The sequence below is a fragment of the Armigeres subalbatus genome, unplaced genomic scaffold (genome assembly GCF_024139115.2).
Source record: "Armigeres subalbatus isolate Guangzhou_Male unplaced genomic scaffold, GZ_Asu_2 Contig1830, whole genome shotgun sequence".
NCBI lineage: Eukaryota > Metazoa > Arthropoda > Insecta > Diptera > Culicidae > Armigeres > Armigeres subalbatus.
Genome location: NW_026942651.1, coordinates 35,869 through 63,132, shown reverse-complemented (window position 1 = coordinate 63,132; position 27,264 = coordinate 35,869). Strand labels below are relative to the sequence as shown.

The 27,264-nt window shown below is 39.4% G+C and overlaps 2 protein-coding genes across 3 annotated transcripts in view; one reads left to right on the top strand and one right to left on the bottom strand.

The window, feature by feature from the left end:
* The window catches only part of LOC134203384 (leucine-rich repeat-containing protein 40-like), a 37,514-nt gene extending 10,449 nt beyond the window's left edge, over positions 1 to 27,065 (bottom strand). The window contains 3 exon segments of the mRNA XM_062678256.1: positions 216 to 310; positions 387 to 2,226; positions 26,945 to 27,065. Coding sequence (XP_062534240.1) covers positions 216 to 310; positions 387 to 2,226; positions 26,945 to 26,955 — 1,946 coding nt within the window. The 5' untranslated portion in view covers positions 26,956 to 27,065.
* LOC134203380 (lysozyme c-1-like) lies at positions 3,006 to 4,810 on the top strand. 2 transcript variants are annotated; one of them, XM_062678253.1, is made up of 5 exons: positions 3,006 to 3,202; positions 3,786 to 4,019; positions 4,081 to 4,169; positions 4,309 to 4,372; positions 4,510 to 4,810. In XM_062678253.1, exons 2-5 carry the CDS (start codon positions 3,884 to 3,886, stop codon positions 4,647 to 4,649), a joined length of 429 nt encoding a protein of 142 aa, XP_062534237.1. In that variant the 5' UTR covers positions 3,006 to 3,202; positions 3,786 to 3,883; the 3' UTR covers positions 4,650 to 4,810. The 2 variants fall into 2 exon arrangements, with proteins under 2 accessions (XP_062534237.1, XP_062534238.1); XM_062678254.1 differs by having other exon boundaries at positions 3,018 to 3,056.
* Positions 27,066 to 27,264: the final 199 nt, after the last annotated feature.

Below are 27,264 nucleotides of genomic sequence, written 5' to 3'. Positions count from 1 at the left end.
GAGATTTTTATTATTTACTATAGATATGTATCTGAAGAGGATATAGGATACAAACTAAATTAAAATAAGTCGAGTCAAGTACGAGACATTGAAGACGGCCTTACTGTTGAGATCGAAATACGTATCTGTCAAGATACAATTATGGTGGAATTCAATGGGATTGTACAAACTCGTCTTATGACAAGTGAAATTAAAATAGTCTAACCAACACTAACCTTAGATCGCTCTGGAGATCATATGCTCCTATCAGTTTTGTCAAAAATACATAATCCGTAGCGTTGGCCGCTTCTGGTAATTGATTGCAGGATACCTAAAACATGAATAAAATGATTAAATCAAAATTTAGTTTAATCTCAAGTAATCTCCCTAAACACAATATTACTCACCTCTGAGTTGAACAAAATATTCTCCGGATCGTCATCATGAAACACGTACACAAACCGGCATGAATATTCGTCCGTGTGCATACTCCAGTGCAGAAAAACGTCGCTCTCATCGGTAAAATTAACGCCCCGAAGCTGCACATCCGAACTGATCTCTCTGATGTAGGACATATTATTCTTCAGCTTCAGCATTACCTCGATTGTCTTGAACGTGCTCTCGTCAGCCTTCTCCCTATCACCACCATTGCCGTTGCAGTTCATCGAATCGGTTTCAATTTGAAGCAGCGAAGCTCCTTCCAGATGTGGTGGCGTGGCACAAACCGCACCCAACACGTCCTGCGAAGCAATCCTCGACGTCGAAAGCCACTCGACGAAGGGCTTCATTGAGCAGTCGCACGCCAGAGGGTTGTTCTCATGGGATAGGCTGTGTAGTTAGGAGGCGTTGTAGAGGGCGTTTTGGGCGATGATGGAGATATCGTTTCCATCGAGACGGAGTTCTTTGAGCGATGGTAAAGGTGCTACGATGTCCGAGGTCAGCGCTCGGAGGAAGTTGTGCGTGAGATCGAGGACGATTAGCCGAGGAAGGTGTTTCAACGACGATCCGGATATGGCAACAATGCCGTTGTGGCCTAAATCCAAGACCTGGAGCGATGCCAACCCGGAGAAGGCGTGGTCTTGAAGGACGTCAATCTGGTTGTGGCGAATGGAAAGCATTTGGAGGTAGGCCAGTCCTTCCAGAGCGCCGTTTTGGATGCTGGTGATTGAGTTTTTGTCCAGGTTTAGAATTTCGAGGCCCTTGATGATCGGGAGGGTGGTGTTTTTCAGTGGGCCACGAATGGTGTTGGATCGGAGATCGAGCTCTCTGAGGTTAAAGCACGACTCCAAAGCTTTCATAGTTTCTGGTGATTCTCCAAGTCGGTTGCCGTTTAGCTTGAGGTGGATCAAGTTTCGAACCGGCATGAAGCTTTTCGGAGCGAGCGATGAAATTTGATTTTCACTCATTTCCAAGTACGATAGCTTCGGAATTGAAATGAAATCTGTACTTTGTATAGATTTGATCTTATTGTTCGAAAGGTCTAGGCGATCCAGTTGAGGCAAAGACGCAAGTGACTGCATCGGGACAACAGTCAAGGCGTTGTTTGGTAACCCTAATGCTTGTAATGGAGTCTTAATCCCAGCAAAGGCCAGTCGGTTCACTCGTTTGATCTCACCGGAAGATATTACTAGACCTTGTAATGAGACGCCTTCAAAAATGTTTGCGTCGCTTATTACCGTGACGTTCTTCAGTGTGCAGTCCAATAGTGAAACTGAATAAGGGGAAGTTTTCAAACCATCGGAAATCAGCTCCAACCCGTGCAGGTCTCCTCGGCATCGTAATGTGTGAGGCATATCACATCCACATTCCAAGTTTGTGTTTTGTGTTATATTTGGGCAATGCCAGTCGCCCAAATCTACCGCTTGGGTAACTTGAGAGGATTTCTTGTCGATTCTTTTCTTACCATATCCTGCTTTGTTTACGTATTTCAACGTACTCCACGTCACTCCGAATGCTTCTCTGGCGTTGACTTGGTTAATGGTTTGGGGACTTGTGGTTCTTTGGTTAGATGTGCTACTACTGCTAATGCTACTATCACTAGTGTTGTTATTGATGACTACAATTTCGGTGGGAACTATCCTAAGTACGGTAGACTCGGTGCTGGGAAACGAGGCAAAACTTTGGTCCTTCTGAAGGGTGTTGATCGAAATTCGCGGACCTCCGCCGGCAATTCCAGCTGTCATGAACTCAGCTCCGCAGGATGAGCCGATCGACTGCAATAGGACTAGACTTATGATGATGTGAAATCTAGAAGAATGAGAAATATAAAATGAAAAAACGATTTTAAAATTTAATTTTAATTTGCAAACAAAATATCAAGATTTAATTTGTATAAAAAATTAAAACCGGAAATACCAGAATAAATGTTTTTGAGTAGAACCAAGTTTTGATAACTTGGTTTTAGTCGTTAATCGACTTCTTGATGCTTTGTAATTCTAATTAAAATTGTTTAGGAATGTCGCATATTTCAGAAAGGCAGGGAATAAATAGAAATAGCATGACTTCTGTCTAAGGATACCGATTTCTTCGAAACATTGCGTTCTACGCAGATTCACAACCCCACGAAAGATGTTCCTAATCAATGCGATTTGGGAATACGTGATCGTTTGTGTTGTGAAGGGTTAACAAAAAAACTGCATAAGTAGGAACTACAGTAGTTTATGAATTTCGTATTATCATAAATCGACCCCATATGAATGTGGATTTACCAAAGATGCAAGGGACGCGATCATTATTATTATAGCATATTTCATGAAGTATTGAGCCGTCATTACAAAGCGTAAGGAACGAGCATGTATGTTGCGAAAACACATGCTAAATGCTATAAAGTCTATGAAGTTATTACAAAAAACTCGCATAGTGTTGATCAATTGACAGCACTCCAAAATTTGCCATTCAAGATTTCTCAATTGGATTTATTAGCTACGAACACGGGATACAGCGTTTCGTTTTATTACAAGCAAACACGGTTCAGCTCACCTCGTCAGATTAAAGATCGCGATCGATGCGCGCTAAAATCATCCCGCTCAGTTTAGTCTAGTCCAGAGTCGGTAGTGGTCCGACCGCATTCTTCTGTGGTAACGAATAATCGTAGCATTCGAAGTTTGAATATTCAAAACAAGTGATAAGTGATTTCTTTCCTCTGAAAAGCTAAATATAATCTTAGTATAAAAATGCAACGATGCCAATCCTTCACCGGTTCTGCGAAAAAGGCTTATCATAAGTCGGAATTCTCTGAAATCTAGATCAACATTTGAAAAGGGCGTAACAGCCAAAATATTTCTTCTGATTCTTCGTCTACATATATAGCTATATATGTGAACAATGAATCAGAGGGAATAAATTTTGGCTGTTACGCCCTTTTCAAATGTTGGTCTAGAAATAATAACACTTGATCAACTAAATACAATTAAACAATATACATATATGCAGATGCACAAAGTGTTGTGAATCTTAGAGCCTGGTCCGGACTTTGGGTCAATGGGGTGAATTGTGTCGTAATCGTAATTGCTGCACATATGTACAGTTGTTTCCTCAGTACTGCGGTGAATTAGATTTTCACTATACTAAAACTTGGTCGAAGCGTAATTTTAGTGTTCTGTCCATCAATTTCAAAAATTGAATCCAAAAAATAAAAGGATCTCTAATTCTACAATCTCTGCTATTAAACTATTCATGGAATGTTCATTTGCCCAATCAGTCAGACATCTTGACTGTTATAACAAGTAATTGTCCACCGCACTATTGGGGGTAATTCGCATACAAACGATCAGAGAGGCGTCTGTCATTAATCATGGCTCCTCCAGGGTGATTTAGGCGAAGCTCCGGCTAATTATCGCGATAATAAAGCGAATAGCCAAACAGTCTGCGAAACTACTTCCCGCTGTGAGGAGGATTTAACAAGATGAGAAATCTATCTGTATTAAGTTGTTTGCTGTTTGCGGCTTGCGTGTATCCTACCGATGGCAAAGTTTTCCAGAAATGTGCATTGGCAAAGCTGCTGGATAATCAGCAAATATCAAGGACGCTAATTTCCAACTGTAAGTGGGTTCAATTGATCAACCGTAGGTATTAAATGGACTTATCGAATTTTGTCCGAAGGGATCTGCATGGTTAATGCCGAAAGTGGCGCTGATACGTCGAAAAAGGTTACCTTGGACAACCTCACTAGCAGTTATGGAATCTTTCAGGTAAGAACGTCGTCCCAAAATGTTGATACTATGGCATACCAACAGTTATAAATCTGTTATTTTATTCCGGACGAAGTGATTTGAATCAAGATATGAAGCATTCTATATTTAATAATGTCGTTTGTTCTTTCGATAACAGATCAACAGCAAGGAGTGGTGTCGCGTGGGACGCAAAGGTGGCAAATGCAACAAAAACTGTGAAGGTGAGTCGTGCATTTTGCTGAACCGAACCAAAATTTGCCCAGATCACCCGCTGATTATTTCCCCGAAACGATCACCATTAGGAGCATTAATTGCTTACTGTTTTTTTCTTTGTGATTTATTCATTCATGGGGCGCAGCATTCCTAACCGATGATATTACCGATGACATTGAGTGTGCCAAGCAGATACACAAAGATCAAGGTTTCTCCTACTGGAAGGGTTGGGTCAACAAGTGCAAACAGAAAGCCCTGCCGGACATCTCAATGTGTTGGAAGTGAGGGCTCGGCAGCATGGACACAATTGGAGCGAGGGCTGTTCCAGCGGATGTCGGTGGGTGGTAAATATTTGTCTATGATGAGTCTCAAGTGGAATGTAGGAAAAGTTCAGTGTCCGTCGATGATAAAAGTTCAAATAATTGAGTGTGGAATACATAATTTAAGAAAACACATTTCTTCCTCTTTATTTAATCACCGCCAATTTAAGTTTAATTAATTTTATCGCAATGTTTAATTTATTATGCATTGGGTTTCGGCGTTTCATTGAATTAGATCACTGAATAAACCGTCTAAGACGAATTAAGTACTGTCCATTTAATTCCACTAGTTAATTTTCGTTATCTTTGCAGATACGTATTTCGACCACAACTGTGTGTCGTCTTCAGTGTCTTGTACTTGACTCGACTTCTGCTCGAGTCGAGTCAAGTACAAGACACTGAAGACGACCACACAGTTGTGGTCGAAATACGTATCTGCAAAGATAACGAAAATTAACTAGTGGAATTAAATGAACAGTACTTAATTCGTCTTAGACGGTTTAATACATTCCACTAAAAGAGCTTAATATATTTTCTGAAAATCACACTGAATATCATCGAACAAACCTCCAAACACGGCTTGAGGCATGGTCAATATCTCTCTTACTACATTGTTTGAATTATGTCGACTGTTAGCAATGTACTTTTCGGTGGTTATTTGGCGTTTCATTCTATATTGTGAATGAAAAACAACTACAGGGGTTAGGCAAAATGATTGAGATAGGCAAAATTTGGCCCAAATTCAAATCCGTATAACTTTTTAAAAATTGATGAAATTGGACAAAACCGGAAGCATTCGACGGCAAATTTAGTCAAGATTTAGGAACATGTGCGGTCACGAATACTGGCCACCGGACACCGGAGATGTTCCGGATTTTCGGAGGCCATGTCAAAACACATTTTTCTGCCGCTCGTATTTTTGTGTGGTTTGAAGTTACATCGATGAACACTATTTTCCTAGAAACTAGATCTTATTGAAAATTGAATGCGGGCTGTTGCGCTACGATCCGTTGAAAACATCCGAGATATGGCCATTTCAGTAAACCTGGTTCCGGATACTATGGTCAATCCTTCCAATCACGTATATATTATCCGGTACCATATCAATATTGGTATCAAACTTCAAGATTTTTATGGAGATGCTTCAGGAAGCATATGCAGGACGATCAGTTGCCCTGACCACTCTGTAGTAGGTTCCAGGTGCCCTGGGAAGTGGCCAATTTGAAAACTTTCAGAACCCTATCATTATGGGTATCAAACTTCAAGATTTTTCATGGAGATGCTTCAGGAAGCATAGTCAGGACGATCAGTTGCCCTGACCACTCTGTGGTAGGTTCCAGGTGCCCTGGGGAAGTGGCCAATTTGAAAACATTCAGAACCCTATCAATATGGGTATCGAACTTCAAGATTTTTTATGGAGATGCTTCAGGAAGCATATGCAGGACAATCAGTTGCCCTGACCACTCTGTAGTAGGTTCGAAAAGGCCAATTCGAAAAACATTCAAAACCCTATCAATATGGGTATCAAACTTCAAGATTTTTCATGGAGATGCTTCAGGAAGCATATGCAGGACGATCAGTTGCCCTGACCACTCTGTGGTAGGTTCCAGGTGCCCCGGGGGAAGTGGCCAATTTGAAAAACGTTCAAACCCCTATCAATATGGGTATCAAACTTTAAGATTGTTCATGGAGATACTTCAGGAAGCATATTGAGGACGATCAGTTGCCCAGACCACTCTGTAATAGGTTCCAGGTTCCCCGGGGGGAATGGCCAATTAGAAAAACGTTCAGAACCCTATCAATATGGGCATCAAACTTCAAGATTTTTCATGAAGCCGCTTCAGGAAGCATATTCAAGACTATCATTTATTTTGACCACTCTGTAGTAGGTTCCAGGTGCCCCGGGGGAAGTGGCCAATTTGAAAAACGTTCAGAACCCTATCAATATGGGTACCAAACTTCAAGATTTTTCGAGGTGATACCTTTAAATGCATTTTAGAACCAGCAGCTGTCATGACCATTCTGTAGTAGGTTCCAGGTGTCCTGGGGAAGTGGCCAATTTGCAAAATGTTCGAAACCATATCAAAATGAGTATCAAAGTTCAAGGTTTTTCATGGAGATGCTTTTGGACTCTCCTATCGAATAGAGTTCGTCGCCGCACGAAGTTGACCATCTACAAAACGCTCATTAGACTGGTCGGCCTCTATGGCCACGAAAGTTGGATGTTGCTGGCGAAGGACCAACGCGCCCTTGGAGTTTCCGAATGGAAGGTGTTGCGGACTATTTATGGTGGAATGCAGATGGAAGCCAATGGAGGTGGTGGTGGAGGCCAATGAACCACGAGTTGTAACTGTTAGGAGAACTACCACATGGTACAATTTTGGCGGGGCCGGGCCGGTGGGCCGGGCATGTAGCCAGAATGTCAGACGACAACCCGATTAAGATGGTGCTCGATAATGATCCGACCGGTACAAGAAGAAGAGTCGCGATGCGGTCACGGTGGATCGACCAAGTGTAAGATGGCCTGCCATCAATGGCAGCAGGTCGCAAGCATGACTTAGCAATTGTGTGGGGTGCTATATCTTGACATGGCCATGTTTCTGTTATGGCACTTAAGGGTAAAGTGAAGCCTGCTGATTATCAAATTATTTTGGAAGACAAGGTATTTGTTGATATGATGACAAATCCTGAATATGACGTCTGTTTTTCATTTTTGCGAAAGATCCGCAGGTCGCGTTCCACTTGGTCGATCCACCGTGACCGCTGCACGCCTCTTCTTCTTGTACCGGTCGGATTATTATCGAAGCATCATCTCAATCGGGTTATCGTCTGACATTCTGGCTTCTTGCCCGGCCATCGTAACCGCCAAAATTGTACCGTATGGGTAGTTCTCCTAACAGTTACAACTCGTGGTTCATTGGCCTCCACCACCACCTCCATTGTCTTCCATCTGCACCCCACCATAGATGGTCCGCAACACCTTCCATTCGGAAACTCCAAGGGCGCGTTGGTCCTTCGCCAGCAACATCCAACTTTCGTGGCCATAGAGGCAGACCAGTCTAATGAGCGTTTTGTAGATGGTCAACTTCGTGGTGGCGAACTTTATTCGACAGGAGAGTCCAAAAGCATTTTCGTGAAATTTCTTGATCTTTGATGCTCATTTTGATATGGTTTCGAACATTTTGCAATTTGGCTACTTCCTCTGGCTAACTGGAACCTCCTACAGAGTGGTCATGACAGCTGCTGATTCTAAAATGCATTTAAAAGTATCACCTCGAAAATCTTGAAGTTTGATACCCATTTTGATTGGGTTCTGAACGTTTTTCAAATTGGTCACTTCCCCCGGGGCACCTGGAACCTACCACAGAGTGGTCAGGGCAACTGATCGTCCTGAATATGCTTCCTGAAGCATCTCCATGTCTTGAAGTTTGATACCCATCTTGATAGGGTTCTGAACGTTTTTCAAATTGGCCACTTCCCCCGGGGCACCTTTAACCTACTACAGAATGGTCAGGGCAACTGATCATCCTGAATATGCTTCCTGAAGCATCTTCATGAAAAATCTTGAAGTTTGATACCCATATTGATAGGGTTCTGAACGTTTTTCAAATTGGCCACTTCCCCCGGGGCACCTGGAACCTACTACAGAGTGGTCAGGGCAACTGATCGTCCTGAATATGCTTCCTGAAGCATCTCCATGAAAAATCTTGAAGTTTGGTACCCATAATGATAGGGTTCTGAACGTTTTTCAAATTGGCCACTTCCCCCGGGGCACCTGGAACCTACTACAGAGTGGTCAGGGCAACTGATCGTCCTGAATATGCTTCCTGAAGCATCTCCATGAAAAATCTTGAAGTTTGATACCCATATTGATAGGGTTCTGAACGTTTTTCAAATTGGCCACTTCCCCCGGGGCACCTGGAACCTACTACAGAGTGGTCAGGGCAACTGATCGTCCTGAATATGCTTCCTGAAGCATCTCCATGAAAAAACTTGAACTTTGATACTCATTTTGATATGGTTTCGAACATTTTGCAAATTGGCCACTTTCCCAGGATATCTGGAACCTACTGGTCATGGTCATGGAGTGGTCATGACAGCTGCTGGTTCTAAAATGCATTTAAAAGTATCACCTCGAAAAATCTTGAAGTTTGATACCCATTTTGATTGGGTTCTGAACGTTTTTCAAATTGGTCACTTCCCCCGGGGCACCTGGAACCTACCACAGAGTGGTCAGGGCAACTGATCGTCCTGAATATGCTTCCTGAAGCATCTCCATGAAAAATCTTGAAGTTTGATACCCCTATTGCTAGGGATCTCAAGGGGTTTCAAATTGGCCACTTCCCATGGGGCACCTGGAACCTACTACCGAGCGGTCAGGGCAACTGATCGTCCTGAATATGCTTCCTGAAGCATCTCCATGAAAAATCTTGAAGTTTGGTATCCATATTGACAGGGTTCTGAACGTTTTTAAATTGGCCACTTCCCCCGGGCACCTGGAACCTACTACAGAGTGGTCAGGGCAACTGATCGTCCTGAATATGCTTCCTGAAGCATCTCCATGAAAAATCTTGAAGTTTGATACCCATATTGATAGGGTTCTGAACGTTTTTCAAATTGGCCACTTCCCCCGGGGCACCTGGAACCTACTACAGAGTGGTCAGGGCAACTGATCGTCCTGAATATGCTTCCTGAAGCATCTCCATGAAAAAACTTGAACTTTGATACTCATTTTGATATGGTTTCGAACATTTTGCAAATTGGCCACTTTCCCAGGATATCTGGAACCTACTGGTCATGGTCATGGAGTGGTCATGACAGCTGCTGGTTCTAAAATGCATTTAAAAGTATCACCTCGAAAAATCTTGAAGTTTGATACCCATTTTGATTGGGTTCTGAACGTTTTTCAAATTGGTCACTTCCCCCGGGGCACCTGGAACCTACCACAGAGTGGTCAGGGCAACTGATCGTCCTGAATATGCTTCCTGAAGCATCTCCATGAAAAATCTTGAAGTTTGATACCCATAATGATAGGGTTCTGAACGTTTTTCAAATTGGCCACTTCCCCCGGGGCACCTGGAACCTACTACAGAGTGGTCAGGGCAACTGATCGTCCTGAATATGCTTCCTGAAGCATCTCCATGAAAAATCTTGAAGTTTGGTACCCATAATGATAGGGTTCTGAACGTTTTTCAAATTGGCCACTTCCCCCGGGGCACCTGGAACCTACTACAGAGTGGTCAGGGCAACTGATCGTCCTGAATATGCTTCCTGAAGCATCTCCATGAAAAATCTTGAAGTTTGATACCCATATTGATAGGGTTCTGAACGTTTTTCAAATTGGCCACTTCCCCCGGGGCACCTGGAACCTACTACAGAGTGGTCAGGGCAACTGATCGTCCTGCATATACTTCCTGAAGCATCTCCATAAAAAATCTTGAAGTTTGATACCAATATTGATATGGTACCGGATAATATATACGTGATTGGAAGGATTGACCATAGTATCCGGAACCAGGTTTACTGAAATGGCCATATCTCGGATGTTTTTCAACGGATCTTAGCGCAACAGCCCGCATTCAATTTTCAATAAGATCTAGTTTCTAGGAAAATAGTGTTTATCGATGTAACTTCAAACCACACAAAAATACGAGCGGCAGAAAAAATGTGTTTTTGACATGGCCTCCGAAAATCCGGAACATCTCCGGTGTCCGGTGGCCAGTATTCGTGACCGTGCATGTTCCTAAATATTGACTAAATTTGGCGTCGAATGCTTCCAGTTTTGTCCGATTTCATCAATTTTCAAAAAGTTATAAGAATTTGAATTTAGGCCAAATTTTGCCTATCTCAATCATCTTGCCTAACCCCTGTATATTGATAAGAAAATTATTTTGAGCTTTTTAGTGGAATGTCTTCACTTGTCATAAGACGAGTTAATACAATCCCATTGAATTCCACCACTTAATTGTATCTTGACAGATACGTATTTCGACCTCAAATGTAAGGCCGTCTTCAGTGTCTCGTACTTGACTCGACTTAGTCGTATTAACTCGTTATTAGTAGTATTAACTCGTCTTATGACAAGTGAACAACTATATGTTTTCTTTCTCCAACGTTTCGATCCTTATTGAATCTTTACTACACTACTAGATCTCTTACTACAGTCAAACCTCTATGAGTCGATGTTCTCTGACTCGATATCGACTCATGGAAGCAAATTATGCTAGGGTAAGACAGTATAATATACCCCCCTAAGGCAACTCCTTGATAACTTTTTACTTTTCAACGCAATTTATGCAAACTTTGTGTTATTTGGTAGTCCAAGAAGTCGCAAATGTATTGCCCATGAGTAGTCATATGAAAATATTACAGATAACACGTAATAAAACTTTTTTTGAAAAGTCACGAAAAATTGATTTCAAAAAGTGCTTGGGCAATACGCCCCACCTTAACCAAAGACGTTTCATAGCCCTTCATTAGTCCCAAGTAACCAATAAGCACTATATTTTGCCAAATCGGCCATTTAGTGCTACTTTAATGCTTATAAGTTTTTAAATAGCCGTATAGTGGCCCTGTATGGCGGCTTGGCAAAATATAGTACTAATGATTACTCGGGGTATTTTATCAATCCCATAATACAAAGATTACAAATTCTTATGTGCTTGACTTTAAAAAATCAACGTAACTCCATTTAAGCAGGTTGGAATTACATTTTAATAGTTTCCATATAATTTGGTAGCAACTGCTGCAAGCTCGCCGCGCTTGTGTCCAGATGGTAAGGGCATATCGTCCTGCCTACACTGGGGCGTTTTGACCAGTGAAACATATTTTTGAAAAACGTTACATTTTTGAAGATGGAAACAATTTTAATATGATATAACCACTGAGAAAAATTATTTGGTTGCCCAACTGAGTATTCCAGTGCAAGTTGCCAGTTTGCGGACAGTATGCTAGCGTCGCTCCAGAATGTTGAGCAAACAAATATTGAAAGTTACATCAAAACTGTAACTTTTTGTATTTTTCTATTATTTCTATTACGTAATACAAAAATACTCCCATATTCACATAGGATGATGGTTTTACAAATATTTATAGGTATCAACTGATTTTGACCCTTATTTAGTTATACTTTTCTAAAAATCAAAGGGGGGCGTTTTGGCCAGGTGGGCACATTATACCGTCTTACCCTATATAAAAAATTTGTTTTTGAGCTACTGTGCAGGTCCCATCAAACAGCTTCCCAGGGATTTTCTATTCCACACCTGGATATTTCCATGAGTCGACGATCCCTTCAATATCGACTCAGAGGTTTGACTGTACAGCGTTTATTGTACATGCCCCTGTCCACGTTTCAAGAGGTTCTATTGATCATTCTGCTCAGGCTTCGAAATTCTCACTCATATACAAACCCAGCATTGATTCAATTATGTAGCAGAGTGCGATTTTTCATGTTCTTTTGTGAGCAAGTATTCTCACCGGTAGAACGAGGGGTGATAAACTTGTGAGCTTTGACAAGTCGAATACAGTATACCCCCGCTGATCCGACAAATGTATGGCCGGACTACCGCGGTTTCTCTCGTTAATCCGACTGTCAAATCCATACAAATGAACCAAAACAAAATCACAGCACAAATTTGAAAACTGAGAGCATAATGTGTTTAATGGGTGTTGATACTTTTTAATTCGGAAAATTCCGAATTAGCGAGATCCGGACTAAAGAGTTGTCGGAATAACGAGGTCCGGATAAGCGGAGGGATACTGTAGTTTAATTTTAAGCCTCTCAATTCTCCTTCTTGTGACTTGTCAGTTTAAGTCACTCCTGACGGAATCAAGTTTCAAAGTGCCAGCGTTGGGGCACACCACTCGATCTGAGAGATGGCGCACAACTGTCATTTTTGTTGATTTAGCTTTGCTGCGTCGTAGCATGCGTGAAAAAATAAAAATGACAGTTGTGCGTTGCTTCTGTACCGAGTGGTGTGCCCCCGAAAACGCGAGCAGTTTGAAACTTGGATTCCGTAAGGAGTGACCTTAATCAAACCTCCACATGAACTGATTGACAGCAAAGATAAAACTGCTATATTAAGCCTACTATCCCATCGTGAGGCATCGTCATATGCAATCAGTTTGAAAGAATAAATTCAGTAGGGTAAAGTGCCCAATAGTGGACCCCCAACCAATATTGGACCCTCCAGCCATTTTTGCATTATTACAGCACAATGTAAACGTTTTGCTATGAAATTCTATCGGGAGAATCTACCTTACAGTCATATGATTTGATGCATACAATGCATATAATTGGAAATGCTATGAAAAGTAAAATTAAATGATTTCTTACAATTCAAAAAAAAAATGAACACGGGAGTGTCTATTATAGGAATATTTTGGGAGGTCCATAATAGGGAAGAAGAACGTCCCGAAACGGAACATAAAAATCAAATGAAGTGTCGACTATAGGGAAGAAAATTCCTATTATGGACCCCCAGGGGGTCTACTATAGGGCGAATTCAGTCAGACTTTAAAATGTTAATTTCAACGAATAACGTCGTGTATTTGAGTGTTTTATGTATGTATCGTGACGAGGAGATGCCGTTTTATATGTCAAGCCGAATTAATATACTTATTGAAAATTTATACTCCTTATGACAAAAAGAGCAAAATTTCGCTACTAGGGGGTCCACTATTGGGCATTTTACCCCAGTATTTGATTTCCACGAAACAGGTTCCCCTGACAACAAATATTCGCATCTGATTCGTACTATCGCTGGTGCTGGAGTTTATCACACTATAATTAGAGCTGTACAATGAGCAGCTTGAAGTAGGTGAAATGACGGCTTTGGCAGGTTTTGTTCTATTATTGCCAGGGGGGTTTTTCTATAACCAAATTTTATGAAATTCTGCCTAAACATTCTTTGCATATCAAAGAATATTGTGGCCGAATTTCATAAAACTTAGTATACAAAAACCCCCCTGACAATAATAGAACAAAACCTGCCAAAGCCGTCATTTCCTTTGTAGCCTATAGGATTCAATTCCTGCTAAGGAGGGTTTCCATCGTTCACACCGCGATAATCGCAAGACTGTGGTGGGCCGGGCTCGAAGCCAGAATGTCGGACAGGAATTCGGTGAAGGCGAGGTATACAGCGAGCAAGGTGGATCGATCAAGTGGAGGACGATTTGCGGACCTTCCGCAGACTGGTTGGTGGAGAAGAAGCCCACTACGGCCTTAGTCTGATAATAAATAAAATAAATAAATAAATTTAGATAGTCAGTACGGCGGCGAACTATATTCGATCGCAGCGTCTTGCGGAGTCCACAGTATGTACTACTTCCTACCTTGAATTTGGTACGAAAATTTTGGAGGTATATTTGTAGGTGCCGTTCAGGAATGTGATTGCGCGGTAGTTGCTACAATCAAGGTTATCGCCCTTTCTGTCCACCTTCCATCCACTTCTGAGACAGAACCTCCTCCAAAATTTCGGCATTGCTCTAGCCAGTGCCTCACCACCATGTTTTAGTAGAGCTCCTGGTAGCTGGACAATTCCAGGGACTTTGTTGTTCTTCAGCTGGCCAATCTCCTCCTGGATTTCCAGGAGAATCGGAGCCGAAAAACATATGTCCTGTGCGCGTGTTCCCTGATTCGTTACCATACCGCCATCGTTGTCTGCCGCCATCAGTGCAGTGCTGCCGTTAAGGTGATCTTCACAAAATTCGAATGCGAAATCTTCTTGTAGAATCGTATTCGTAAGCATGCTCGCAAAGACGATCGAGATTTGGGTATTATTTTAAAAGCACTGGTAAGTAAAAAAATGTAAACAAGAAATCTATATGGGCAGGTTAAATATGACTTCGCATTAGCATTGAGCCATTCGCACAAATTCGCAGCTAATACAAGCCATTTCATTCATTTAGTTTACATCTAAACAGATAACACTGAATCAAGAATTTGACGCCACAATACACAATTCGAGGCCGTATCTCTCCATCCTCGAATGCGCCCCACGCTCGCATAGTCGTTTTGCACCTGGTCTCGCTCGCTGTGCTGTGCATTCTTGCGACATGCCCTGCCCGTCGTACCCTTCCGGCTTTAGCTACCTTCTGGGTACTGGGTTCGCCGTAGAGCTGAGCGAGCTCGTGGTTCATTCTTCGCCTCCACACACCGTCTTCTTGCACACTGCCAAAGATGATGCTAAGCACCCGTCTCTCGAATACTTCTAGTGCTTGCAAGTCCTCCTCGAGCATTGTCCATGTTTCATGTCCATAGAGGACTACCGGTCTTATTAACGTCTTGTACATGACACATTTGGTGCGGTGGTGAATCTTGTTTGTCCGTAGTTTCTTCTGGAGCCCGTAGTAGGCTCAACATCTACATATGATGCGCCTTCGTAATTCACGACTAACATTGTTAGTTCAGATTAATTTGGTTGCAGTAACTCCAATGTGACTGGATTTGGTCGCATATGAGTCATAGTGACTGATATGTGACAAGTGTGCTACTCGGGCAGTCTATCGTAACACTGCTTCCCAGGCGGGACCTGTCGCGCTTGGTCTCGCCCACAAACATGTACTTTGTCTTCGATGCATTCACCACCAGTTCAACTTTTGTTGCTTCACGTATCAGGCCACCTTTGCGAATGTTCGGCCGACAATGTCCGTGTCATCCGCGAAACAAATAAATTCACTGGATCTGTTGAAAATGGTACCCCGGCTGTTAAACCTGGCTCTCCCCAAGACACCTTCTAGCGCAATGTGGAACAACAGGCAATAAAGTCTATCACCTTGTCTTAGTCCCCGGCGCGATTCGAACGAACTGGAAGTTCGCCCGAAATCTTCACACAGTTTTGCACACCATCCACCGTTGCTTTGGTCAGTCTGGTAAGCTTCCCAGAGAAGCTGTACTCATCCATAATTTTTTTGTAAAGATCTGGTTCGTTGTCGAGCCGCCGTCCACGAAGCTGGCTTGATAACCTCCCACGAACTCATTCACTAATGGTGAAAGACGACTGAGGATGATTTGGGATATCACTTTGGTTGTCAAACATTATTTTTAAGAGATATGAGATAAGATATTCCTATGTTTGTTGGTTCAATCCTAAGAAAGATTTTAATTCAATTATGATTTCTATGAAATAAATATAAGCTTTACAAATCAGTTCAAGAATGGCATAAATTTTCAACATGTTCATGAATGTAATGACAAAGATATTATAATGATTCTCAAAGCTGCAGGTAGAACTGATAACTATTTTGAAAAATCATCGTTGCCGACTGCTTTAATTTATTACTGTTGTCTAATTTTATTCCTTGACTGACATAATCAGAAGCGGATGATTGTATTATGGGACACGATGGTTTCAGAAAAAAATGCGGACACCGAGAGCTGTTTGCCGGATTTCCTAGCACTTGTCAAGCGATGATCACTCTTTCAGTATCACTGAGGCGATGATCGTCACTGATGCTGATAGTTTTCCGCTATCGAGGCCATCGTTGCGAATGAATTTTACGTAGTAACCATGAAGTTGCTTTGAACTATTGAGAAAATTTCTGATAAATAAACTCTATCTTTTTGTTGTAAGAACCGATTCACCTCTAACAATGTGAATTTCCATTCACTAACAGCAACCGAATGAAAGTCTGAATTGCGTTTTACTGCTGCTGCCAACGACGAACGCATGTTAACAGAGCCATAGCGTGGATACCCGGCGCCCTTGGCGAAATATTTTATGGGCGCCCCTCTCTTACTAAGGAAAAAAAAAATGCAATATTCTACATTCAATCAACATTTTGAATCTCATCGAAAAGAAAGAATTTTGGTGGATTTAAGATGCTTCCGATAGCAAGCAGTGCTCAGTTGTATGCCTTAAACAAGTTTTGAAATTTTGTGTCATTGTTTTAGTATTTGCAAAACATGTAAGTACGGAATCTTGAAAATGTCCAGAACAGACTGGAAAATCATTTAAATTGCTGAAAGTTTTTTGTCTATGATTCCTTTCAGCTCATACTGTCCACAACGACTATTTCTTATATTCAATTGACCTTCCCCGTCAAAAATTGTATCTCATTTTATTGCCTCAGTCAATTTCATTCGTTCAAGGTCAACTTTTCCAAAAAAAAAAAAAAAAATTTGAACCCTCTAACTGTTTAGAAAATCAAAAACAAAATCTGAAAAAGTGCTGCATGTGTGAATTGGCCAAAAGGATTTGGTTCAAAATCGAACGAATGTTAACTAAGCATGAAAAACAGAACTTTTCCGATCCTTTTTCTAAATTTTCGAAATAGTTATAATTCGCTCATATGAATTAGCTGAGGAAGTTGTGCCTTAATAAATTAAATAATCTATTGAGCTCCCACTCTCTGAACTCTTAATGGACCGGTGGAAGGTGCAATTCACTATTGGATCTATTCGGATCAAGAAAAATCCAACTTTTGAATGGGTATGTCGGTAGTTTGGAGGTACGGTTGTACTTCGTTAGGTCAATAAAATCAATCTATGAAGTGGTCGGATCAGGCTTGTAAAATGTCATCTGCATGTCATTTGGCTAATTTGTCCATAACTTTCTTTCGAAGCCAAATTTATTCCATAATTTTAGATGTACTCATAACGCTTGAGTAGGCCTATATTTTTGTTAATAACTTTCTTCAGAAGTAAAAAAGGGTACATTACTTTAAATATAACATCTAAGGCTGGAGAGTGAAAACTCTCCAAAATGTCACGTGTCATTTGACATAATGTCATTTGAATGACATTTTGCCTCCCACGCCCCAGATAACATATTTACAGCAATGTCTTGTTAGACAAAGTTGTAGACACATTTGAGCGCTATAAGTTCGTCATACATCATGAATCGATAGCTACCTTCTGGAAAAAGTTCTGGGAAAATTATTCAAACGAATGCAAATGACATTTTACAACACTGGGTCGGATTCACCATTGGAAGCAAGAAAAGCTTCGTGGTAAAGTGAGGTGGTAAATGCTTTGATTGCACGTGCTGCTTATAGGTATTTCCAATCACAATCTACAAAAGCTTTGAGAAATAATAACCGAACTATAGTTATTTTGGCAAAGTACATTATCTCTGCCTGTTGCATATTAGATATTTTCGCATTTTTCCCCACTGGTGACAGTAAAAGTATTCAAAAATGGAAATATTCCAATCCATAACTTTCAAATAACTTTTTGATATGAATTTTTATTTATTTTTCTTGGTCCCTTAATAACGGTTTTGGAGGTCTTCGTACCATAAATCTTCAGATTTTGTAGCCGGTTTGTTATTAATTGGGCTTGCAACTAATAAAACTGTTCTTTGTTTCATGCCGTAATTCTTGATAAATAATCATTTTGTGCTTCTAGAGGAATTTTGTCACTTGTCGTTTGTACCAGGGTGGAAATATTTCACAGTCAATGGAGTGAAAAACATGGATCTCAGTATAACCTGCAGTCGCCTTCATCGCCGTCGTGGTGAGTGCGACTGGGTGCAGCCGAAAAATCATTTCCAACACCGACAGTTCAATTTCGCATTCAGCCACTCACAAGTCGCTCTGACAGGCTGCTCAGTTCGCGCCATACCGTATGACTGTGAGTGGCCCATTTAAACACGTGGTGAATTTATTCAATTTGCTGGGTGAATGTGTACATTTTGCTGTGGTAAATTTCATCTTCGCGGCGCAGTGGGTGATGTGAGTTCTGTTGTTTACTTTTCTGTCTCTCCGAGAATGTGAGGTTGATTTCAAAGCAGGAAGACAATAAAAACATGATATAAAAAAACATCACCTTCATCCAGTGCTACCGAAAATTTACAACCCTGGTTTGTACTATTCCATTTGAAGTGGTGGAAGTAAAAGGAGTAGTACAAACTCGTTTAATGACAAGCCGTAATTGACCTTTCCTGTCGCAAATTTTTATTCGCTCGATCGAATCTTTATTTTATTTAAGGTGAACTTTCTCGGAGACCCCATATTTTATACGCCTCTAAGTATTTTTAAAATTTAAAACAAAAAATTGAAAAGATGCTGTTTTTTAAGTTTGGCCTAACATTTGCCCGACTTTTTTTTTTCGGGATGAACCACTGCGTCCATTTCATTGAACTTTTGTAGTATACTCGTGTCATTTGTTTAGTGCATGTCTTTCTGCTCCATTTATATTGAGAAGAAATGAAGTAGTCGTTTTTTATTCATATGTTTCTCAAGCTTAATGTAAAGCCTCTTTAGATTAAGGTACCGCTATTTATATACTTTGAGGAATGGCTAATACCAACTCTCAAAGGCGCGCCCTCAATCAATTTCTGCATAAAAAATAAGTTGTATAATACTGATTTTGACCATGCATCGGTACTGAAGATCAAACAATTTTTATATCTGATTTCATTACGTTTGGCATTTCGGAGTCTCACTTTTACACAGAGCTCTAATCAGTCAGAGGGCTTAGCAGATTTATCAAATTCGTATCCGCTTCTTTCCTAAATAATCAGCGCTCTGGAGCTTGGAGATTCATGTCGTCAGCTTCGAAAACCAGCCTAAGGTTGAATTACGTTTTTACAATTTACTCCATTGACTCCATCCAAAAGGAGCAAAAAATGGGTCATCTAAGAGCAAATTATAGTCGTTCCATACTCTTCCGACCATCACTCATAAGTATTAACAAGAATAGTAAGAACTAGAGCACAGTGTGGTAGATCTTAATCCGTAATGCAACACGAAGGGTGTCTACCCAGCATTACAGGCTCTGTTAACTGCCTGGCTAATTGTTTCACCCCCCAGGCCATTCATCTCCTCGGCACGGGTTGCCTGACACCTTGGGATTCGGGGTTAGGGATGTCATATTGTCAGCTTCGGTGTTGTACCGAGCCTGGCGATATGACCGGATTTACACCGTTACGCACTACTTCAGAGTATCCATATCCCAGCGTAACGGGACAACCCGACTTTCAACGAATGATGAATTTTTCAGGCTGGTTCTTTTTTAGATTTTAGTTTTGAAAACGATTTTTTTTTGTTTCAGTTGATTCTTTGACTTTTAATGCCAACTTTCCCGAAGAATTCATATTTCTTAAAGCCTCTAACTTTTGAAAAATCGAAAACAAAAACCGAAAAAGTGCTGCTCGTGTGAACCGGCCTGGAAAATTGTCCCAATATTCTTTCAAAGTCGGGCAAATGATAGGCCAATCTTGTTTTAATTTTTAAAAATATTTAGAGGCGTCAAAACATGGGTTCTTTGGGAAAGTTCATCTGAAATAAAATAAAGAATCGATTGAGCGAATAAAAATTATTGACGATTCAATCAAGTCAATTCTTGATTTCGGCGCCCCCCTGAGAGCTGGCGCCCTTGGCGGGGGCCAACCTGGCCAACCACACGCTACGGCGCTGCATGTTAATTATCGCTCTAGAATTTAGATTGGATTAGATTGTGAAAAGATTTTGATTGGAGGTTGGTTGAATATGTATTGTTTTTGAGGCAGATTCAAGTTACATATAGTTAGTTTTGTTGTGCTTTGATTTTTTATTGGATATGGATTTATTCTTAGTTGAAGTTTCGTTTAATTTGCGTTGGATGTTGAATGGTTTGGGATTGGTTTTGGATTGCTTCAGATTGGGATTTTGTTTCGATAATTCCATGCAAATTCGTCAGTTATCTCTTACACAAAACTGAGCTTTGTATATTGCATCGTAATGGATTACAACGGAAATGTAGACTTTATGATGTAATACTTAGATTACTATAGGATTGGACTGATGTTATAAATGTATTTGATTCTGGTTTCATGTAAAATTATCGCTAACGAAATGCTTTCGATTCGAACTCTAAGCAAAGTTTGTTTGTACTCTTATTAGTATCTAGGCGTCTTCTTGATTAACATTGGAATTGTATTAATTTCAACTTTGAGATGAATATGAACAGTATTTTAAATGATGTAATCTATGTAGATTGTGTTTGATGAATTTTGGATTGATATTTAATACTCTTCGTTTAAGATTACGACTAGTTTACATTGGATTCTAATGGATTCCTCCGAAATAAATTTTAGTGGTTGTATAAGAATAGTGGAATGGCTTCACTTATCATAAAATGAATTAGTACTATTTCATTCAATGCCACCAAATTGGTATCTCTACAGATATGTATGTTGACCTCAGTTTCTCGCACTTGCCTCGGCTTGAGTAAATACTAAATGATAAGAATGAATATTAATAGAATTCATGAGGTTTTGGTTAAAAACAAAACAAAAAAATGAATTAAAGTATATTGAGTTTGAACAAGTGGATAACAAATATTAATTAATGAGTGCATTTATATGGAACGTATATAATATGTTTCTCAATATATGATTTTTATTATTAACTAAGTCTCAAGAGTGGAGAGAGGGCGATTGTAGAGTCTATGATGAGTGCATGATTCATGGTTGCGTTGATACATCGTCGGATTTACATTAGCTAGAAAAGGATGAATGATTCAAAACGTACATAGGTGCGTTCCAATGCGGATGTTCAAATGAGTGGGAGAGGTAATGCTGCATGTTGTGGAAGATACATGTACATTCAGGTTTAAGGTTTTGATTTGAAAATTTATTGGGGGTAACCACTTTCCTTCCATCGGGCTCTAATCCACGAGCCTCGGTACGCTAAACTGGTGCTTTTAACCAACTAAGCTACAAAGGACCTCCAACGTAGCCTAAACAAGTTGAGAAATATTTTCATCGATAAATTTCCCAGACCGGGCCAGCAGTTGAACCCAGCCTTCTTCAGCATAATCTTGCTTGGTAGCCACGCATCTGAGGCATTCCACGGGGGCATGTCAGTCGATCCTGAGCGACCATTTCGAAAATATTTGAAACTCTGCACAGTTTTTCAATTTCATCTAAATCGTCATTTTTCGATATCAAATCTTCATATTGAGTCACGACTAACTTTTCAAAAGGGTGTATGTGAAAATGGTTCAAAAATATTTAAAAAGCTGCACAGCAAAAACGGAATGTTCGATTGTTATGATTTTTTCAGCAAAGTTAGACAACTAAATGGTGATTCTTAGGAAAATGTGCACAGTAAAAAATTTTTTTGCCTTTAAAAATATCATTTTGTCACAAAACTCAAATATCTCAAAACCCTATCTTTTTTCGAACGTAATTTTTTTAGGGAAAACGGTCCATTATATTAGCTATCTACCATAAAAATTTGGTGATGGTAAACTAATAAACAAAAAAGTTATGACATTTCAAACATTTCACAATTTTCACATTTAGTAAAAAAAATTTTTTTCTTTGTAAGTTATTTCGAGAATTGCAGTTTGATGCAGATTTTATTGTTAAGGGACGTGATTTAAACAAGTTGTTTTCATGATATTTTGATTTAATTATTCATAGCATCTATAAGAAACTTAGACACGATCCAGTGTTGTGATCAAAAGTATTGATAGTGTCATAATTTTCATTGCACGTGACTGGCGAAAAATTCTTTTAATAGTGTTGAAACCTGTTGATAATAACGTTGATAGAAACATATCAGAAATGTTATTTTTAAGACAAAAGCTGCAAAATCAAAGATTTATATACACGTGTACGTCTATAGTTTACCTGCAAAAAATATACCTCTTAGAGAATAGACTTTATGATCGGGAGGAAACGGGTATCTTCAACAACAACAAATGCATGATAGGTACATACCATGACAATGCTCACGAAAAAGCAAAAAATTACTACTACTAAGGTTGTTAAAGATCTTATAGTAATTTTTTCTTCAGTCACAAATGACACCAAACTAGTCAGTAAAACTTAAAAGTGATTTTGTTTATTGAAATATTACGAACAACATGAGTAGCCGCTTTCTCAACTGTTGTAGGCCGTTTGATGGAAAAAAGTGTTCAAAAGAGTTACGAAATCTCACCGAAAGCACCATAGATAAACTGAAAGCGACTGGTTATGCTCCAATGTCCACATTGAATACAAATTTACGCATTTGCACGTCCTGCCGTCTAAACGTTGACAAAAGAGCAATCTGTATATCATCGGTTGAGCAGAGCGCAGGAAGTTCGAAAACGACAGCAACTGAGGAATTGCCAGATGTATCGACAACAACTGAGGAATTACCAGAAGTATTAAGTGCTGAGAGCCTTGCCACCGTACCATCAGCGAAATCTGTTTCAACAAATCAATCGGAAGATGAGTGTATCCAAAAGGTCAACATCGAACGCTTTAACGAGGCATAGCTGGGATAAAAGTGACCTGATTAAATGGAGTAAGATGGACTACGTTTATTACCCGGAGAAAAATACCGTGAAATAAACGAAGCTGTACGAAGAAACCTCTTCAAATTAGGACCTGATGATGTGGAAAATACAGACTACGATGAGGTAATTATAAATATGAAGGAAAGGTTCTCGAATGCAGCCACGACAAGGAAAGAAAAATTATTGATTTTGTCGATGCTGCCAAGTTCGTGGTCTATTCAGGATGCCATTGATGAGTTCAAAACCAATAGAAATACAGTAAAAGAGGCAAAACAATTGAAGAATAACTGTCTTTCAACCAAAAATACTAGGTCTAGTACTGCATTAACAGATGAGACAAAAGAAATAGTAGTTCAATATTTTGAAGATGATGAAGTAAGTCGAGCTATGCCTGGTCAAAAGATTATGTATCAGTAAAAAGATGGAAAGCGTCAAGCAATCCAAAAACGATTAATGATGACGACTTTGAAAGAAGCGTACACACGCTTCAAGGAAATTCACGATAATATTAAAATAGGTTTTCCTTATTTGCAAGCCTTCGGCCAAGGCAATGTAAGCTTGTTTCCAATTCAGGAACACATAATGTGTGTGTGCACAACCCATGAGAATATTAATCTTATTTTACATAGTTTGAAAAGAATCAATTTAACAAAGGATATTAAAATGTAAACTGGTAGTCTTTTGTGTGAAAATACAACATCAAATTGCTATCTACGATCTTGTTCGGATTGACCAGATTCTTCATCATTGGAAAATACTTTATTCGCTGAGTTTGAAGAAAAATATATTGATCAGTTATCATTTGAGCAATGGGTGACCACGGATAGGTGTGACATAGAAACTATTGTAAAACCTGTAGATAAGTTTGTGTAATATTTTTGCTTGAAATTAGAAAGTTTAATCCTCACGAATCCTTCACGAAAAATACATTACAAAATGGTGAATTTTTAGTCATTTGTGATTTTCTGAAAATTACAGCTTTGTATTGTAAGATGAAGTGCAGTCCCATCACTGGAACGTACAACAAGCTACAATTCATCCATTCGTTATTTATTTTAATGGAAGTACGCAAATTGAACACTTAAGTTTTATTATAATGGCCGGAGGTGTAGGACACGATTCAGTGTCCGTAAACTTGTTCAGTGAGAAAGGATTAACTTTTTACGCGTTGATAAGCATAAAGAAGTCAAAAAGATATATTTCATGTCTGATGGAGCAGCGTCGCAGTACAAAAATCGTAAGAATTTTTCGAGCCTATGTCAATTTAAATCAATGTACGGAATTGATGCAGAATGGCATTTTTTTGCTACATCACATGGCAAAGGTCCTTGTGATGCTATTGGAGGAACAATAAAGCGCATGGCCACAAGAGCAAGTTTAGCCAAAGAACGTGAGCATCCAATTAAAGCTGCGAAAGAACTTTTTGATTGGGCAAATCGTAGAAAAGAAAAAGATTTAACCAAATTATCATTTTGTTTTACTACTACTGAAGAGTACGAAATAAAGGCTTCAGAGCTCAGCGAGCAATTTAATAACGCGAAAACGATCCAAGGAACCCAAAAATTTCACTGTTTCATTCCATTGTCGGAAAATAAAATTAAAGCAAAACTATACTCAAACTGTGCTGATAATAATTCAAAAGTGTTCGATATTTTAAAAATTTGAATAAAAATAAATAAAAAATAAGTATTAATAAACTGTTTTCATGATATCATAACCCATACCAAAATTCAAACCCAAAACTCTTAGAGTTTCTATAACAACATTATTGTAACTGCCACATTTAATTTAATACTTAGGATAATATTAATTCATTTTATTTATTTATACATGTAATATTTATACATATAATATACATAATATCGATGAATACATAAATATGGAATATCATACAAACAACTTGTTTAACTCACGCAAGGCCCTTAACAATAAAATCAGCATCAAACTGCGATTCTTGAAAAAAAAATACACGGAAATTTTTTTGTTTACTATATGTGAAAATTGTGAAATGTTTGAAATGTCATAACTTTTTTGTTTATTAGTTTACCATCACCAAATTTTTATGGTAGATAGCTAATATAATGGACCGTTTTCCCTAAAAAAATTACGTTCGAAAAAAGATAGGGTTTTGAGATATTTGAGTTTTTGTGACAAAAATGATATTTTTAAAGGCAAAAAAATATTTTTTTTTACTGTGCACATTTTCTTAAGAATCACCATTTAGTTGTCTAACTTTGCTGAAAAAATCATAACAATCGAACATTCCGTTTTTGCTGTGCAGCTTTTTAAATATTTTGAACCATTTTCACATACACCCTTTTGAAAAGTTAGTCGTGACTCAATATGAAGATTTGATATCGAAAAATGACGATTTAGATGAAATTGAAAAACTGTGCAAAGTTTCAACTCAATAGAAAATCATGAATTAAAAATTTTCTTAAATTTTGATGCTGTTGCTTGGAATCGCTCATCTTCCCTCACGGCTAAGGAAGGCCTCCCAGAATATGTAGAAGTAGTTTTCGAAATTTCAATTTCCCCTTACAAATTTATTATATCTAACAGACGGGCCAAATATAATGCAGGGATTATCTCTTCTCTTTACTTTGTTAGGGATAGACTTCTTTTGAATAAACCTTTATTTCTTTCTTTCGCTTTATACCAAGAAAACGTATTCATTTAAATATGGCATTGTATCCTCCCTTCGTTTTGTACCGGGCAGACGCATCCATTTATAGAAGCATTACACTTTCCTTCGCCTTATACCTGGCATATGCGTTCTTATATGGTTTTATCAACTCTTTTCGCCTTATACCGGGCATACGCATTCATTAAAAGAATTCATTATCCCTCTCTTATTGCTTATTTCGCCTTATATCAAACAGACGGGTTATTTTAAAGAACCCTTTATCTCCTCCTTTCACCTTATAATGGAAAGACGCTACCATTTAAAGAAGGCATTACCCCTTCCTCCGAGTTGCCGGAGAGGCGAATCAATTTAAAGAAAGCATTACCCTTCTCTCCACCTTATACTGAGCAGACCCGTTCTTTTAAAGAAGGTATTATCAACTTCATTCGCCTTATACCAGACAGATGCATCCATTTAAAGAAGGCGTTACCTCTCCCATCGCTTTGTACCGGGCAGACGCATTCTTTAAAAAAAGGGACTATCAACTCGTTTTGCCTTACCGGGCAGATGCATCTAGAAGGCGTTATCTTTTCCCTTTGCTTTATACCGGGAAGACGCGTTCTTTTCCCTTTGGCATTATCAACTCCTTTCACCTTATACCGGGCGAACGCATTCATTTAAAGTAGGCATTATCTTTTCCCTTTACTTAATAACGGGCAGATGCGTTCATTCATAGAAGGGACTAACTCCTTCCTTTTCTTTATATGTACCGTCTACTCGAGGTTATGTTCAAACATTACCTATTGCTTTTTTTCTTAAAGCTTGCCATGTATGAACGGTTGGTGGAAAACATAATTGCCTATCTCCAGCGTAAATTTCGTCCAAATGAATTGTGGTATTTCTTGCGAATCGACTTTTTATTTCAAAAATAAATTTTCTAAGTGCATTACTCTATTTGGAATTTTTCAAATATTTTTATTCGATTATTTGCCTGATTTTGCGATTGTCACCCATACAAAACTTTTTTGTAGGACCTAACATTTTTCAGCTATATTCATTTGAAAAAAATCCGTAAAAAAAAAGTTTGGCCCTTTCCAAAAGATGGTCCATGGCTTTTTGTTACAAAGTCTACACTGCCGTTATACGCATAACTGTCCCATGTACATAGGAGTCCCAGCAAACGTGGGACAAATATGCGTATGACGGCAGTACATGTCCAGAAAGATTCATTGAATTCTGAGAGGGTGCTGCCAACATTAAATGTTAAATTTTGTTCGAGTTGTCGCGAGATCCCGCGAAAAGTAATGGACATTTCTCATATAGAGTTGGTCCTAATTAAAAATGATAACGATGGACACTTAAATACGGTTAGTAGATGCAACTTTATCGCGAGCAAACAATAAACCAATAAAACATTTACATCAAAAACATCTTCCACAAATCAAACAGTCCTCCAGTGCTCAACCGAACAATCGAACCACTAAACTAGATCACAAACTAGACTATCGCCAAGACCAACCGATTGCTCTCCCAACCCAAGTATCACTCATCACTTTTTGTTGTTGCTGATAGTCGCCGCGATCAACAAACCACGAACACTCGCGATCACAAGATTCTCCCAACCGCTCTGCTCTGCCTACACCAAATTGCGCATGAGATTCGACTTTATTACTCGCGTCACCACGCCATCGCGCTACCTACCAGCGCAGCTCAGGTTTGTTTTGCGGCGCCGGACACGTT